At 37.7% G+C, this 14467-nt stretch overlaps 1 protein-coding gene and 1 non-coding gene across 3 annotated transcripts; both read left to right on the top strand.

The window, feature by feature from the left end:
* Positions 1-7026, top strand: LOC131300828 (transcription factor HBP-1b(c38)-like). Of its 2 annotated transcripts, none has more exons than XM_058326828.1 (11): positions 1-528; positions 635-741; positions 866-906; positions 1002-1190; positions 2778-2855; positions 2950-3009; positions 3571-3648; positions 4522-4579; positions 5273-5544; positions 5631-5876; positions 6493-7026. In XM_058326828.1, exons 1-11 carry the CDS (start codon positions 464-466, stop codon positions 6637-6639), a joined length of 1341 nt encoding a protein of 446 aa, XP_058182811.1. In that variant the 5' UTR covers positions 1-463; the 3' UTR covers positions 6640-7026. The 2 variants fall into 2 exon arrangements, with proteins under 2 accessions (XP_058182811.1, XP_058182810.1); XM_058326827.1 differs by having other exon boundaries at positions 3-528; positions 2947-3009.
* Positions 7027-7119: 93 nt separating this feature from the next.
* Positions 7120-7222, top strand: LOC131302168 (small nucleolar RNA snoR100). The gene has a single exon (XR_009191640.1). It is a non-coding gene; the product is annotated as a small nucleolar RNA snoR100 (small nucleolar RNA).
* The last annotated feature ends 7245 nt before the right edge of the window (positions 7223-14467 follow it).

Here is a 14467-nt window from a genome sequence, read left to right as displayed (position 1 = left end):
GCATGTATCGGGAAACTAAAATGCTTCCTCCTCCTCTCCCGCCTTGAAAAGGCCAGGTCATGGGTCTCCCTCAGAAAACACAATAATCAAAAACAAAAAAGGCTCTGACGTTTCCTAAATTAAAAAAAAGACCCGCCGTACAATAACGCCATTGTAGTAGTCGTAGCAACCAGGCTAGCCCCAGCAAATGCTACTAGTATATCTCTTTGATTCTCTTCTGTTGAAAAAGATAGCTCCAAGATTTTGTTTTCTCTCTCTCTCTCTCTCTCTCTCTCTCTCTCTCTCTCCTTTCCCTTTTCATGTCATCTTCTGAAATGAACTAGACTAGTAATCTCTCCCTTCTCCTTCCCCATTTCATGTCATCTTCTGAAATGGACTGGACTAGTAATCTCTCTGCTGTTTGTATACCTGCATGTATATTCTAATTCAGAGAGAGAGAGAGAGAGAGAGGGGATAAGGGGAGATGCAGAGCTTCAAAGCAATAGCAGCTAACTCCGATATGTACTGCCACTCCCCCTTCTACCTAAGGTTGGTGGATCTTTCACATTTTTCGAACATATTCTTTTGTGCAATGTACATGTACTTACAGTGTGAATTGAGAGGGGGTGTTCTGCCTTTTGTTTTTTGGAAACAGAGCTGATGAAAGCATTAGAAACCAGACGCGTTTCGCGGATCTTGGGGAGCTTGAACAATCCGCCGCTGGGTTTCATCACGACACCAATGCTGTTGATTTAAGCCGAAGTAAACCCCCTCCTTCTCTCTCTACTTTCTCTCTCATATCCATTCTTCTGTCTCCAACAACCCCCTGATCCTGATTACTCAATCAATTCTTTTTGGGGTTTTTTTTCTTGAAATTCTTTTGTAGGCTCCATTTACAACAACCTGCATTTCGGAGGCCTCCCTGCGGTATCTCTCTCATCCCCACCCACCCACCCACCAACCTCCTCCTCTCTCTCATCTCTGCTTCAATTTGTTGTCCTGTTTTGGTCTTTTTTCTGCAGGAGCTGGGTACGGCAGGAACAGAGGTGGAAACAGGGCAGCAATACATGTTGCACAAGGGGACTACGGTGGTGATGGGTGGTGGGTCTATGGGAAATGGGAATTTTGAAAATTGGGGAGATTCTGCAATGGCGGAAAATAGCCAACGGACTGACTCTTCCACAGACGTTGACACTGACGATAAAAACCTGGTCTTTCTCCATCTCCTTTTCACTTCTGTCATTAATGTTCTATTTTTTTCCCGTTTGGTGACCCCAAAGACAAGTAATAAAAATTTCCATTTCACTTACGTTAATCATCTACCAGAGACGCATATTGATCCATTTTCTTGATCCATTTACCTTGTAAAGATATGCATTTTTTTTTTGCCTGGAATTTAGTCAGCTACTACTACATATGCATACTGATGTTCTTTTGTTGAGGAACTGCTTACCAGTGGCGGAGCCAGGAAACGAAGTTGGAGGGGGCTGAACTATGAAAGAAATTTTGGTTCGGTGATTTTTCAAGACTAAATTCAGTCATTCAAGTTTTTACAGAACGGTTTTGATAAATTGGAGAATTAATCTTGAGTACTGTTGCTATCCTATTATTTGACGACACACAGATGGTATCATTTACCATAATTTAGTGTGCTCAAACTGAACATAAATTGGGTGAGGCTGGGCCGCACCACAATAGCTCCGTGGACCAGAATTTGTTAATTCTTATAGCTATCGTATTAGTACTACAAAAGAATGTGCTAACAATAGCCAAAGTTTATGATTCAGAAAGTTAAGTTGCCAATAAACTTTAATTAGATTTTGCTGGCGTTGCTGCTAACATATCTTGCTTAAACTTTAATCAGATTTTGCTGGCGTGTTCTCAGCTACAGTAGCCATCATTCAGATCATTATTCACCCATGGATTAAGCTGCTCATTAGCTAGAGAAATCATCGGGCGGAAATTAACGAAAGTGTCTGAATTTTCCCTATTGTGGGTCAATGTGCTAACTGGTTTTGTTTTGTGTGAAAATGCAATTGCTCGTCCGGTAGTAGGTTTCTCATGGGATTATGAAAGTAACGGGTTATTCTTAGTGTAACACATAGTGGATGGTAGGGATAATGTCATGTACTCTTTCATCAGTAAGACTCTAAAGGGTAATATAGTGTGAATTAAGATGGCTAGGTCTCTACCGTCACACATTTTCTGCTATCTAAGAAAACGTACGCCATGTTTGTTCTCTCACTAGTACAGAAATCACCTTCCTTTCATGCTTCAAACCTGTGGTACCGTGGAACTCCAATACCCAGCGATTTATGTTTCCAAAAGCAAAAAATGGAAATTGGTTTGGTCATTATGCTCAAAGAAGTACGTTTTGCAGGAATAATTTGAAAGTTCATGTGTTGATTTATTGGACTTTCATGGCTTGGTCTTAGACTAGAAGTACTTTCGAATTTTGTAATCTAGAGAAGTCTACTCTTATCGTACCACAAGTTATGGCATGTGGTTTACAACAGTACCATTCCTATTCCTCCTACCAAAACACTTCGTGTTTGAGGTAACATAATTTCGGAGCCGTGCAAGACTCGTACAAGGTTTCCATAGAGCCTTTGACTCTGTTGAAGGGCAAATTTACAGAGTTCATATCTTAGGAACTTAGTGGTGCAACTCTGTCATATTGGTGACCGTAAACAGTTCCTGAATGAGATTCTGAGCTCTTAAAAACATTTTATTTTCACAGGCCATGAAGTTTAAGCAGTATGAGAGATCTGATGGTAGTTTTTTATTTTTGTTAACAGTCTCGTGGAGTTCAGGATGGAGCACTTGTTGTGGTGGATTCAATGGATCAGTCCAAGGGTGGAACAGGAGACCAGAAGGTGGTTGACTATATAATACTGTAGTAGAAGTTGGACACATGATTCGACTCGTGTTTGTACATTAAGCTTTTGTTTTTTGTTATCTTTACAGCAGACACTTCGTAGACTGGCGCAGAATCGTGAAGCTGCTCGAAAAAGTCGATTAAGGAAGAAAGTAATGGATTTCATTCTTTGTTCGGCTCCTCTAATCCTTATAAGATTATTCTGTTACTTTCTGGGACTCAAGAGTCTTACATTGTGCTTTCGCAATCTTAATGCTTTGTGCGTTGTATTTAGCTCAAGCAGTTCGATTTTGTGGTGTTCCATATTACTCAACTACCTAGGATGTTAAACTTGCCATCTAAGAACTATATCTGCAATTGTGAAAACACGCGTAGGCACATCATATGGCCCCATATCTGTTGGACTAGCAAAACAGTCAGAAATTCATCTGAGGAAAAGTTAGCTCTTTATCAATGCCAGTACAAACATTTAGTGCCCGAACTAGATGATCATCACCATACATGTTCCCCTTAATGCTCCTCTATCTAGTTGTGTTCTATCTTCTTTCCTTCTTGCTTTGATTTTTGCTTGATCTAATGTTTTTCCACTTAAGCAATTGGTCGAATGTCCAAGATATGGTACATTCCTATTATACTTCCTTTGTTGTTGTAATACGATGTCTAAAGATATGAAGCACATGAAAGTCATCCATTACGTTGTGGTTTTTTGATAGGCCTATGTTCAACAGCTGGAGAATAGTCGGTTAAAGCTCACTCAACTGGAGCAGGAGCTTCAACGAGCACGACAACAGGTCCTTTCTCTCGATGATTCTGTGTGCATTTTAATGATATTACTGCACAAATTGATCGTTAAGTAGTCGGACGTAAACACAGAATTTGTATCCCAACTTTATCTGCTAGTAAGTATAGTTTTCTCTCTTCGAAGAGCAGCTTTACAATGCAATTTGTGGGGATGGCGTTCCTCTGGAATCGCTTCACTGGACCTCTGGTTTGGATCTGGCCTGAGCTCTGTCTTGAGACCTAACCCTACTAGGCAAGGAACCACCCTTAGTGCCTAACCGGCCAGTGACGACCGGCAAGGCTTTTCTATGGTTAAGTAAGTGGGTAGAAACAGAGCTCCTAGGTGGGTAGAAACAGCAGCTAGTGTACTTTACCTTTGATAGGATCACCAGATTTAACCCTCAAGTAACCTCGTGCTAGGCACAAGCCCTAACTGCATGGTGTGAACCGTGTGATGCCATATATAATGTACAGAGCCCCTGCGGTTAGGCTCACATGCCTGAATGACTTCTCCGCCAAATCCATGGACCTGCCAGCTATGCTTTGGGCGGTTCACACCCAACCTGGACTGAACCGGTTTGGTTTGGGCACATGGGTCGCTCGTGACAGGGTACCGGTTCTGGTAAGTTTATCACGGCCAGTTCGGCCCAGGGACCCGGATGACCGGACCCATCAGATCTATCAGGCCCAAAAGGCCTTGCTGGTTCGGCCTACTATACACTTATCTTGGGTTCATTATCTGCTTGTTTTTAATTGCCATGTAGAATATCAATTTGCATCAGGTTTGGTTAATACCGATTTTGTTGTTGCATATGCCACCATTTTTGTGTGGCTTAATGCTACTTTCTTTTGGATGTTGTTTAAATTGTGTCATTTTATGGCAGGGTATTTTCATTGCCACCGGATCGTCTGGAGATCAGAGTCTCTCAATAGGCAGCAATGGTAAGCACGTTTACATGCATACTCTTGGCAATTGGCATGTTGGAAAACTTTAGGCTTCAGAGTTAACTTGACACAAAGTGTTGTCATTTCTACATCTGAGGAACAAATGATATACTTTGACCCAAATGTAAAATGGTTCACAAGTATATTTACGTAATATGGTTTGCGAATATATGTTTGCTTTTATTATTAAGCAGGTGCCAGATTAAATGGTTTGACCTTTTCTGTTTAAGCCATTAGGATAATTTAGACATTTTATTGGAGCTGTTCTGGAACTTCGTAATGCTTGGTAGTTGGTACCCTTCTAGATGGGATGACTCTTTCCATTTATGTTTAAGCCCATCTTCAGTTATAGGGATACGATTTTTTTTTTGAACCAACCCTAAATTAATTGTAGGTACTCAAAAGGTTCCTCTGAATCCTTTCTCTCGCTCGAGTTACTTACTGATATAGGTTTCAGGTGGTTTTCAGTATGACTTGCATGAGAATGAGCAACAAATAGAACAGGTTTTTTTCATTTATAAAAGTAAACTCTTTACTGTCAATGGCTCTCACCCTCTCCTAAACTCAAGAGAGTTGAGCCTAATTGAGTCCTATATGCAAGTCTTGAGCCTAACTTACTGTTAAAGCTGGTTTTATGTCACTAAAAATTGTTATTAACGCTTCAGACTTTCTGATATGGGAAATGTGCAGGTGCCTTGGCATTTGACATTGATTATGCCCGCTGGCTTGATGAACATCAACGCCTGATCAATGATCTGAGATCAGCTGTAAATTCTCACATGGGTGACAATGATCTGCGCGTTCTTGTTGATGCAGTCATGTCCCATTATGACGAAATATTTAGACTGAAGGGTGTTGGTGCAAAATCCGATGTTTTCCACATGCTTTCTGGTATGTGGAAAACTCCGGCAGAGAGGTGCTTCTTGTGGCTCGGTGGATTTCGTTCATCTGAACTTCTCAAGGTCATTCACTTAGCCCCTCGCTCCTGTGGTTTTGAACTATTTTGTTTCTTGTACATATATTTATTTTTGCATTTTTCGAATTTCAGATTCTTGGGAACCATCTTGAGCCTCTAACGGATCAACAACTGATGGGCATATGTAATCTGCAGCAATCTTCCCAACAAGCAGAGGATGCCTTGTCTCAAGGGATGGAAGCTCTACAACAGTCCCTTGTTGAGACATTATCCTCCAACTGTTTGGGCCCTACTGGATCTGGAAATGTAGCTGACTACATGGGACAAATGGCAATTGCAATGGGCAAGCTCGCCACGCTTGAGAACTTCCTTCATCAGGTAAAAAAGTTTTACTTCACCCCTTAATTACTCGGGTACATACAGCTTGATGCTTAGATTCCTGCCGGTTCCCACTTGAAATAGTGCATTTGAGATTGAAATATGCATGCTTAGAGACATACGAATCCCTCACCACTCACTCCCTTCTTGAGTCAAACTTACACAAAATTGAGTTTTTCCCAATTTGTTTTTTTCGTCTCTCGAATTTATAGATGTGCTTTAATATTTTAATTATTACTCCAATTTAGATCTTAATTTGAGTTAGTGCATTGGAGTGCTTCATAAACCTTTTACACAAATATTCAATTTAATTGGAAGTGCTTCGTAAACCTTTTACACAAATACTATTCAATTTAATTGGAGCAAAGGTTTGCTTTACGGTTGGTCGATCTCAATTATTGAAGAGTTGCCCTTCGAGCTTGTTTTAAGCCTCTTCTAAGCTGAGTAAGCAAATAAGTTGAAAACTTGGAAAAGGGGAAGCTCGCAGCGTAACCAATAGAATTAAACTTGCTTGAGCATGTGAATTCAAAATTGAAGTTAGATGGAACTAAAACAGCTGTCAACGTAGTTGTTTGCTCCTGAAGTGTACATACTTTTGTGTTTTCCTCTTTGTAAGGCTGACCTTTTGAGGCAACAAACATTGCAACAAATGCATCGGATTTTGACCACCCGTCAAGCAGCTCGAGCACTATTAGTCATCAGTGATTACATGTCACGCTTACGAGCCCTCAGTTCGTTATGGTTGGCGCGCCCCAAGGACTGAGAACTCTCTATTTTCTGGGTGCATTTGGATGCAATCGCCGGTTTCAATAAAACCAATTGCTTAGTTCGTGTCTACCCTCAATACATCGAAAGCAAATGCATTTGAAGATATGGAATCACCACAGGGACTGTGGCGAGATAAGATCTGTTTTTTCCCCAAGTGTTGTAGTGTTAAGTTGATATAGGTAAGAAATTTGAGGTTATCGGGAATGATCCTTTTCTTAGTGTTTGAAGTTTCGAGCTATTTCTAATGTATTAACTCAAGTCATGTTGTAAGTAAGGGATGTTTCTAATGTATTAACTGCAAGGGGCGACTGTTCACGAATGCAATAGTTGCTATATTTTGACACTGCTATGGTTCAATATTCATCCTTTCTGTTCCTTATTACATGAAGGGCAATGTGCTTGTTGAATGGCTATTGTAAGATCTGATTGACTCTCCAATAACCCATCCCCGAATCTGTCAAACCAATTTATCTGTTCATGTTCATGGTAATTTGCATATAAATTGATTTGGGTCTTTAGGCCTGCCCTCTCTGATGTCTTTTGGCTTTGATTTAGGGGCATGGTTCTGCAACAAACTCACTTTAGCTCCTCGATTCTTGGAGGTTTAGGAGAGCCACTGTTTCAGTGGTATTTTGAGAGCAGTCACTCTGTGCATATGTTGCCAAAAGTTAGGTTTGTCTTCAATTTTTCTCCACCCATACCCCCAATGGGGACTAGATGGATTCGGTGGTTGTTTGAAAAACTCGTGTTCTAGGAAAAGTGAGTATTGATTGGTTTTTGTATTATTGTGAATACATAATGTTATACAGCAGTTGCGTAGATGAGTTGTATCGGCACTACATATTGATATGTTGCCAATACGGGGGTTTTTCCGATCAGCAGTAAACAATTGGGGGTATTATTCTACTTCTTGAGGCAATTGGCATTGGGATGGTGTTGCGTGGTCGTTCATTCTCGTTTGCCACTGGCTTGTTTATTGTTCCTCGTGCGTTGTTCCTTCTTTTTGCAAAGCAGGATTGAACATCAAGATTCAATAGGATAACGAAGTACTGAAGAATGACGATATGACCCCGATCGAAAGGAAAAAAAAGATATGAAAGGAGCAGTTGGAGGTGCTTCCACAATGGGGGTTGGCCGGGGTTGTGGTGTCACTCATAATTATTTGTCTGAACGGCTTGTGGCTGGCGATGGTAACGATGTGGGTCGGGTTGTTACAAATTTGTGCTCCGTTTGTTTCGATGTAAAATGTTTTTCCTGTAAATTGTTTTTTTAGAAAATGAATTTTAAACTTTTATCTTTCGGTGTTTGGTTGGCACATGAAAAATATTTTTCAAAACAATAACAGATTGTAGGTTCTTAAATATTACTATCAGATAGTATTTTATATCCGGAAGGATGGAATGTTTGAAGAATCAATGTGCATGGTTGCCAATTTGCTTCTACTCGTAAGATTTTAATTCCTAAACAATATCTGCAACTTTCTTTTTCATCCGGATATGATAACCCCAATGATTTCTCTCGGCGGGATTAATATCACCCCAAGGTCGCATGGTTGATTTCCCTCGGCAGTGATTTGTCTTTGAGGTCACCTCATCTCACACAATGACACAAACGCGTGGAAAAGGGCTGTGGCGGGGCTGAAAAGATTAGTCCACTTCATTGGGACAATCTTCACTACCCAAAAAAAAAAATTCTCGGATTTTTGGTTGGGAGAGAGATTGGAATGAGAAAATTCAAAACCTTTGGGTTCGTGATTAGAAAGAAAATTATACTAGAAAGTGAAAATGAGAGAGGAAAGTGAAAGTAAAGAAAGTGAAAATAAATTTTATTTTTTTACATGTGTTTGGCTGAAATAATTTTTTTTGTAAAAATCTTGCAAGAAAAAAAAATATATTTACTAAGCATACATAATATCATGACAGGGAAAAAAAATTATGGACATAATAAAAAATGTCATAAAATGTGGCAACTTTCACAAGAAAATAAAATTTTCTTGGATTTTTAGCAAGAAAGTAGAAGTTATGTACTTATTATGCTTTAATGAGTTGTACAAGAAAATTCACATTCTTACACTTTATTGTATTTTCATGCATCAAACACAAAAAAAGTGTCATTATTTTTCTTTCTTGTATTTTCTACTATCACTTTCACTCTATTCAAATGGACCTTGTGGATAATGGACTATTTATAGATTTTCTCCTTCCAATGTAAAGTAAAAAGTCCTTAAGTCACATAATAATTATTGTCAGAATAATGGATATGAGTGTAGTTGGTGCCTTCCTTATATTGTAATGCACTTGGGCATGGTTTAATTCCTATAAGCACATCCTCCTCCCCAAATCTCCTAGGATAGAGTAGATTATTAGGATTAACAAATGGGAAAAAAACATTCACATATAATTATTGTCGGAATAATGGATATGGTTGGTGTAGGGGTATTGCTAATGCCAAAAACGTTTTCGTTTGTGCCAAAACACTAGTATGTTACTGGTTATGGGAAGTAAAAAGGTTGATGCAAACAAGATTTAGCATTCTAAATTGTTTGAAGCCATGGAAATTTGAGGATGATTTTTTTTTTTTAAGAAAGGGCGAATGATGCAAGAGCGTATTAATGGTTATGGGAAATATCGTAAAACTTATGCTGAAATGTCTTTCTAGCTTCTAGTCAAGGAGTCTAGTTTTCGTATTTTTTTTATGAGTCTTTATATCATTTTCTATGAATCTAGTTGTCTTTCATTTTTTCTAGGAGTCTTCCTAGTAATATGGAGTCAAAGTCTAGTTTAGCATTTACTATTAAGAGTCTTGAATATTCATCTTTGTAATGCCTATGAATAGGTGGTCTAATGAAATGAGAAAGAAGAGTTTGGGTTTATGAAAATATGTGCGAGTGTTTTCTTGCTTGAAGTGAGTGATTTCCTCCTACAATCAAGCGAGTGACATGGTCAAATGGCGTCTGCTATCCTCAGTCTAGTGGCGTCTTGGGATTTTCCTAATGGTCGCACTTCCCAGCCAAAGTCAAATGTGATTCCTTTGATAATCAAGTGTGTAACTTGATCGCGTGAGTGTCTTCTGCGATTAACAACGTCGAGTGAACACATACTGTGTCAATATCAGTGAAGATTAAAAGTTTCAAGGTCATGAACCACAAAGCATTAAAGTGCAAGACAAATTCAATCACTCAGTAAGCCTGCATATATAAAGCCACGTTCTTCTATATATATATATATATATATATATATATATATATATATATATACACACACACACATACACTAGCGTATGCCAGTGTCTGAAGGCACGGCTGCGAATCAATGGTCAAAAAATTGAATCCTCTAATAACTTCTTTAACACAAAGACAAAAAAAATTCAACATAGTATTTTTCTTCACTCATCAATGACTGTGTTTCAAATGTCCATGTCTAAAGACATAACGTAACAAAATGTGAAGTGAACCTATATGTATTTTCAAAAGGTACGTGAGTGAGGCCACAAAGTTTGGCACTCCCAACAAAGACCTCCTGTACAAATAATTTTAAATGGCTTTTGTTACCATTTTATCATCCTTCACCCAATATCTAAACTCAAACAATGTGGAAAAATAAGCTTGAAAAACTTTCATAAACGGGTTCCATAAACGGGTTCCATTAATCTAGTGGGATATTAGGTCAAAACTCATTTGTTGATCAAATCCCTCACCATCACATAACCAGCTGCGAGCTACAGTTTGCTCCGAAGACCCAAGAAAACTATGGCTCATGTTCCTTTCGCCCGAGAATGAACATTGATTATGACTAGTCACTACATGTTTTAGCTTAGGATCTTGAAATTTTCAACCGGATTTAACTCTGAAAACACACATCTGTAAAAGAAAAAATCATACCACCAAAAAGGATTTCTAATTAGTTCACCACATATCAATGGAATCCTAGTTGCAAAAGAAAAAATTCAAATGCAGTTGATCATAGTGTTCTCAATGTAATCAAATAATCTTAAAATTAGACTAAAGGGATTTTCAATAGAATGGGATATCGGTCCAATCTCATTTTCTTATTCAATCCCACACTCCCAATTGCACAATACATACCTAGTACTACAACTCAGTGGATTCAAACAAAGTTTTTTTTTTCTTGGCAAAAAACGAGGGGATTCAAACAAAATTATACATGAATGCTCAAAAATTCATTGTGGAGTACCCACATCAGATATCGCAATCCATTTCTTTCTTACCCAACCCAGATAGGTCGGGATATAATTTCTATAAGTTCTTCTCATCAATGAAATAATTAATAATTTCTATGAGTTCTTACCCATCTATGTTTTTCTTTTATTTGCGAACTTCATGTATGGAGAGTAAAGCCTCTTTTTTGCTCCCCATACAGAAGATTTATGCCCAACTTTAGGTAATAATAAAAAATAGACTTTATGCCCAACTTTGGTGACCCCAATCCCTGTTTTCAAAAAGAGCAAAAAAGGAAAACGCCATGTTAGGACCTACACTCAAATGACTAACCTAAAGCACTTGTATAATTTCTTCACCGATTATTTAATCAAATACTTGGGATGCTGAAATTGTTCGTGCCAATGCCCAAAAATCTCCTAGTTTCACGGATAATTATTGCACAAAATAAAACAATAAACCAAAATTATACATGAATGCTCAAAAATTCAGTGTGGAGTACCCACGTCAAGATATCACCATCGATTTCTTTCTTACCCAACCGAAATATGTCGGGATATAATTTCTATGAGTTCTTACCTTCAATCAAATAATTTCTATGAGTTCTTACGCATCTATATTTTACTTTTATTTGCAAATTTCATGTACGGAGAGCAAAACCTCTTTTTTGCTCCCTCTATTGATCAATCAATCACTTCATTCTGTTTCTCATGGATCTGTCAAATATCTTAAATAGGACATGATTACATCTAGTTATCTAATACTTGAAACTATTTGGGATGCAACTCTGGCTTGCTGCGCGGTGTATCAAATAGTTAGTCGACAGGATGATCTCTTTTTCGTTTCAAACTCGTACAAACAATATAAAAAAGCTCATATCATGTTAGTCCCCTATCACAAACGTAAGTGATGGCTCCTGTTTAACTAAATAAGTTGCTCAAAAATCAAATCATTACCAAGAGAACAAATGGAATCGGTTTCCTGTGATTCTTCTGTGTAAAAAAAAAAAAAAACCTGGCAAACTTTGACATGAGATTAGTTGGCGGTGCTCAAAGAGACTGAGCAAACAACCCAAAATATGAGCAAACAACCCAAAATATGACATTTTTTTTTTGTTGGGTCATTCGTTAAACCTAATCTACTCTATCCTAGAGAACTTGGGGAGGAGGGGAATGTTGAACAAGTGTTACTTTTGATAGCTCTTTTACAATCTGTGCCTAAAGTATGTACAGAAGAAAACTTTACGAATTATTATTGTATAATCCCAATACTCCTAACAAAATTAAATCACTATCAAACTTTAGTTGAGTTAGTTGACTACCAATGATTTTTTCAAAAAAAAGACAGAAGATATGCCAAAGAGTGATACATGTAAATCATCGTCTCTATTGTCCACATGTGTTGTCTTCCTTTTCCTAGTCATTGCCTTTAAGTTTTTCTAATCCCAAGATTGAAAGATCCCTAATGCAAGGGTAAGGACCAAACCACAAAAAAATCACAATAGAAGGATCCATACATGGTTATGGGGAATGAAAAATGATACCCAAAAATCTCATTCAAACATTTCAATTGGACAGAAACCTTACTAAATTTCAATTTTAGAAACTTCCTAGCCGAAAGGTACTCAAATGGTCGATACATTTAATCGAACACTTTAACATTCTCACAATTCATCTTGTCAAAAATTGATTGGTCATTCCTGTACAACGTGTAAGGGGGGAAACAATGATTAGCCAAACACATAAAAAGTAAAAAAATTAGATCAAGGCTTACAATGGAATTGGAAGATTGACCGGTCTTCCCCTAAAAGAAATTATAGTCACTGGAAAAAAAGGATAACAACTGTATGGAGATAGGTACATTAGAAGGAAGGAAGGAAAGAGAATGAGAGGATAATCAAGGAAAAATTTAGCCACTGGTTTTGGTTTCTTTTGGGAAAATAACGTGTTCTATTCCAATTAGTATAACTTCCTTAATTTAATTATTCCAAATAACGTGTTCTGAAGTGAGAGAGAGAGAGAGTCAAGGAGATTAGGATGGATTCCAATTAGTATAACTTCCTTAATTTAATTATTCCAAATAACGTGTTCTGAGAGAGAGAAATTCCTTAATTATAGATTTCCGGAAAGTTAGTACTTGGAAATTAGTCTCTAATTTCCAGAATGTTTTGTTTCCTTAATCAAAGGCTTGGGTTTTTAATTTCAAAAAGAAGGTATGTATAGAAAGAGATTTAAGGTGAAAATTGTATTTCCAATCCAATGGTAGAAAATATGTACTAATCCAACGGTGGAAAATATAAACCCACCCTCCCATGGAAAGATCGAAATTGGTTTCCTCTACTGTATTGTCGAGATCCTGTGATACCTCCAATACCCCACGAACGGGGTAATCGGGTACAAGCACCACCCTTATAAACCAATGATAGTTGGGTACAAGTACTATCCTATGAACCGGGTTACAAGCCCTTCCGCCAGGGTAATTGGGTACGGTGTACCACCCCAACAATTTTCGGTCTTTCACTGAGCTTGTTTTTCCTAGGTGCACCACCTACATCAAGACCAACATAATCCTAGCACAATTACCTCAACATATCTCACTGAATGGGATAATTCATACCCAAATATCATTCGCATAAACTATTTTACCAGCACATATAACTTTTAAACATTTGGCATCTCTACACCTCAATAACACATAAATCTCAAGAATTTAACAAGTATCAATGAAACCCACGTCTTCCATGTGAAATCTTAAAACCCTAACACAATTTTTCACACAATCTTTAAGAATATTCACGTTCTACAAATAATTTTACAACATTTACTCTAAAAATAAACATATCAAGAGGGTTAGTCATGTATCCTACCTCAATGATGCAATTACTAAGCCCTAGCTTTTCAATTTCCCACAAACCTACTTCTAGCTCCAAAATTTTGAGTTTCAGGTATGAAATTAAGCTTTTCCTTTTCTCATCTTAGATACTAAAAAAAATTTAGAAGATTTGAAAGGTTGATTGTGTGTAGTGAGAATGAGGGAGTTAAGAGAAGAAGTAAAAAAAATAGAAAGCCTCGAAAATGGGGGAGCCAATGTCCCGTAAAAATCTGAATTTTGGAAAAAAAACACCATAGGTCCCTCTAGTTCCATAATAACATTGATCAATGTCCTAAAGGTTTGGGAATTTCTAGTTCGACCCTCAAAAACTCAAATTTTGCATCAAATGCATATCTAATCATATTAAAAGTCTCGGAATACGTACATGGGTCCCACGTCACTCAGACAACATGCCAACCGACATTCAAATTAAAAAAATAATAATAAAATCGTGTCCTTACAGTGCACTATATCAAAGTAAAATAAGGTGTACCAAAATGCCTTGTATTTCAATAACTGAAACTCATTTATGCTTCAACAACCTCTTGCTATTTCTTTACTATCATCACTATGAAAACCAAAAACACTTCTCGACACCAACTCATCCAATGAGCACGTAGAAACGTGCAAAACTGTGCGAAGCACGGATATTACACTAGTACAGTTCTATAAATGATAATGAAACTACATATACATAAAACCACAAGAGGAATAAATTAGCTCCGTTACCCTCGATCAGTAGTTGATCGTTTTGATTTTAGGGTATGAAAAATTT

The sequence above is a fragment of the Rhododendron vialii genome, chromosome 9a (assembly GCF_030253575.1).
Source record: "Rhododendron vialii isolate Sample 1 chromosome 9a, ASM3025357v1".
Lineage (NCBI taxonomy): Eukaryota > Viridiplantae > Streptophyta > Magnoliopsida > Ericales > Ericaceae > Rhododendron > Rhododendron vialii.
Note: the sequence above shows the minus strand (reverse complement) of the source record. Positions and strands in the feature narration are given on the sequence as shown.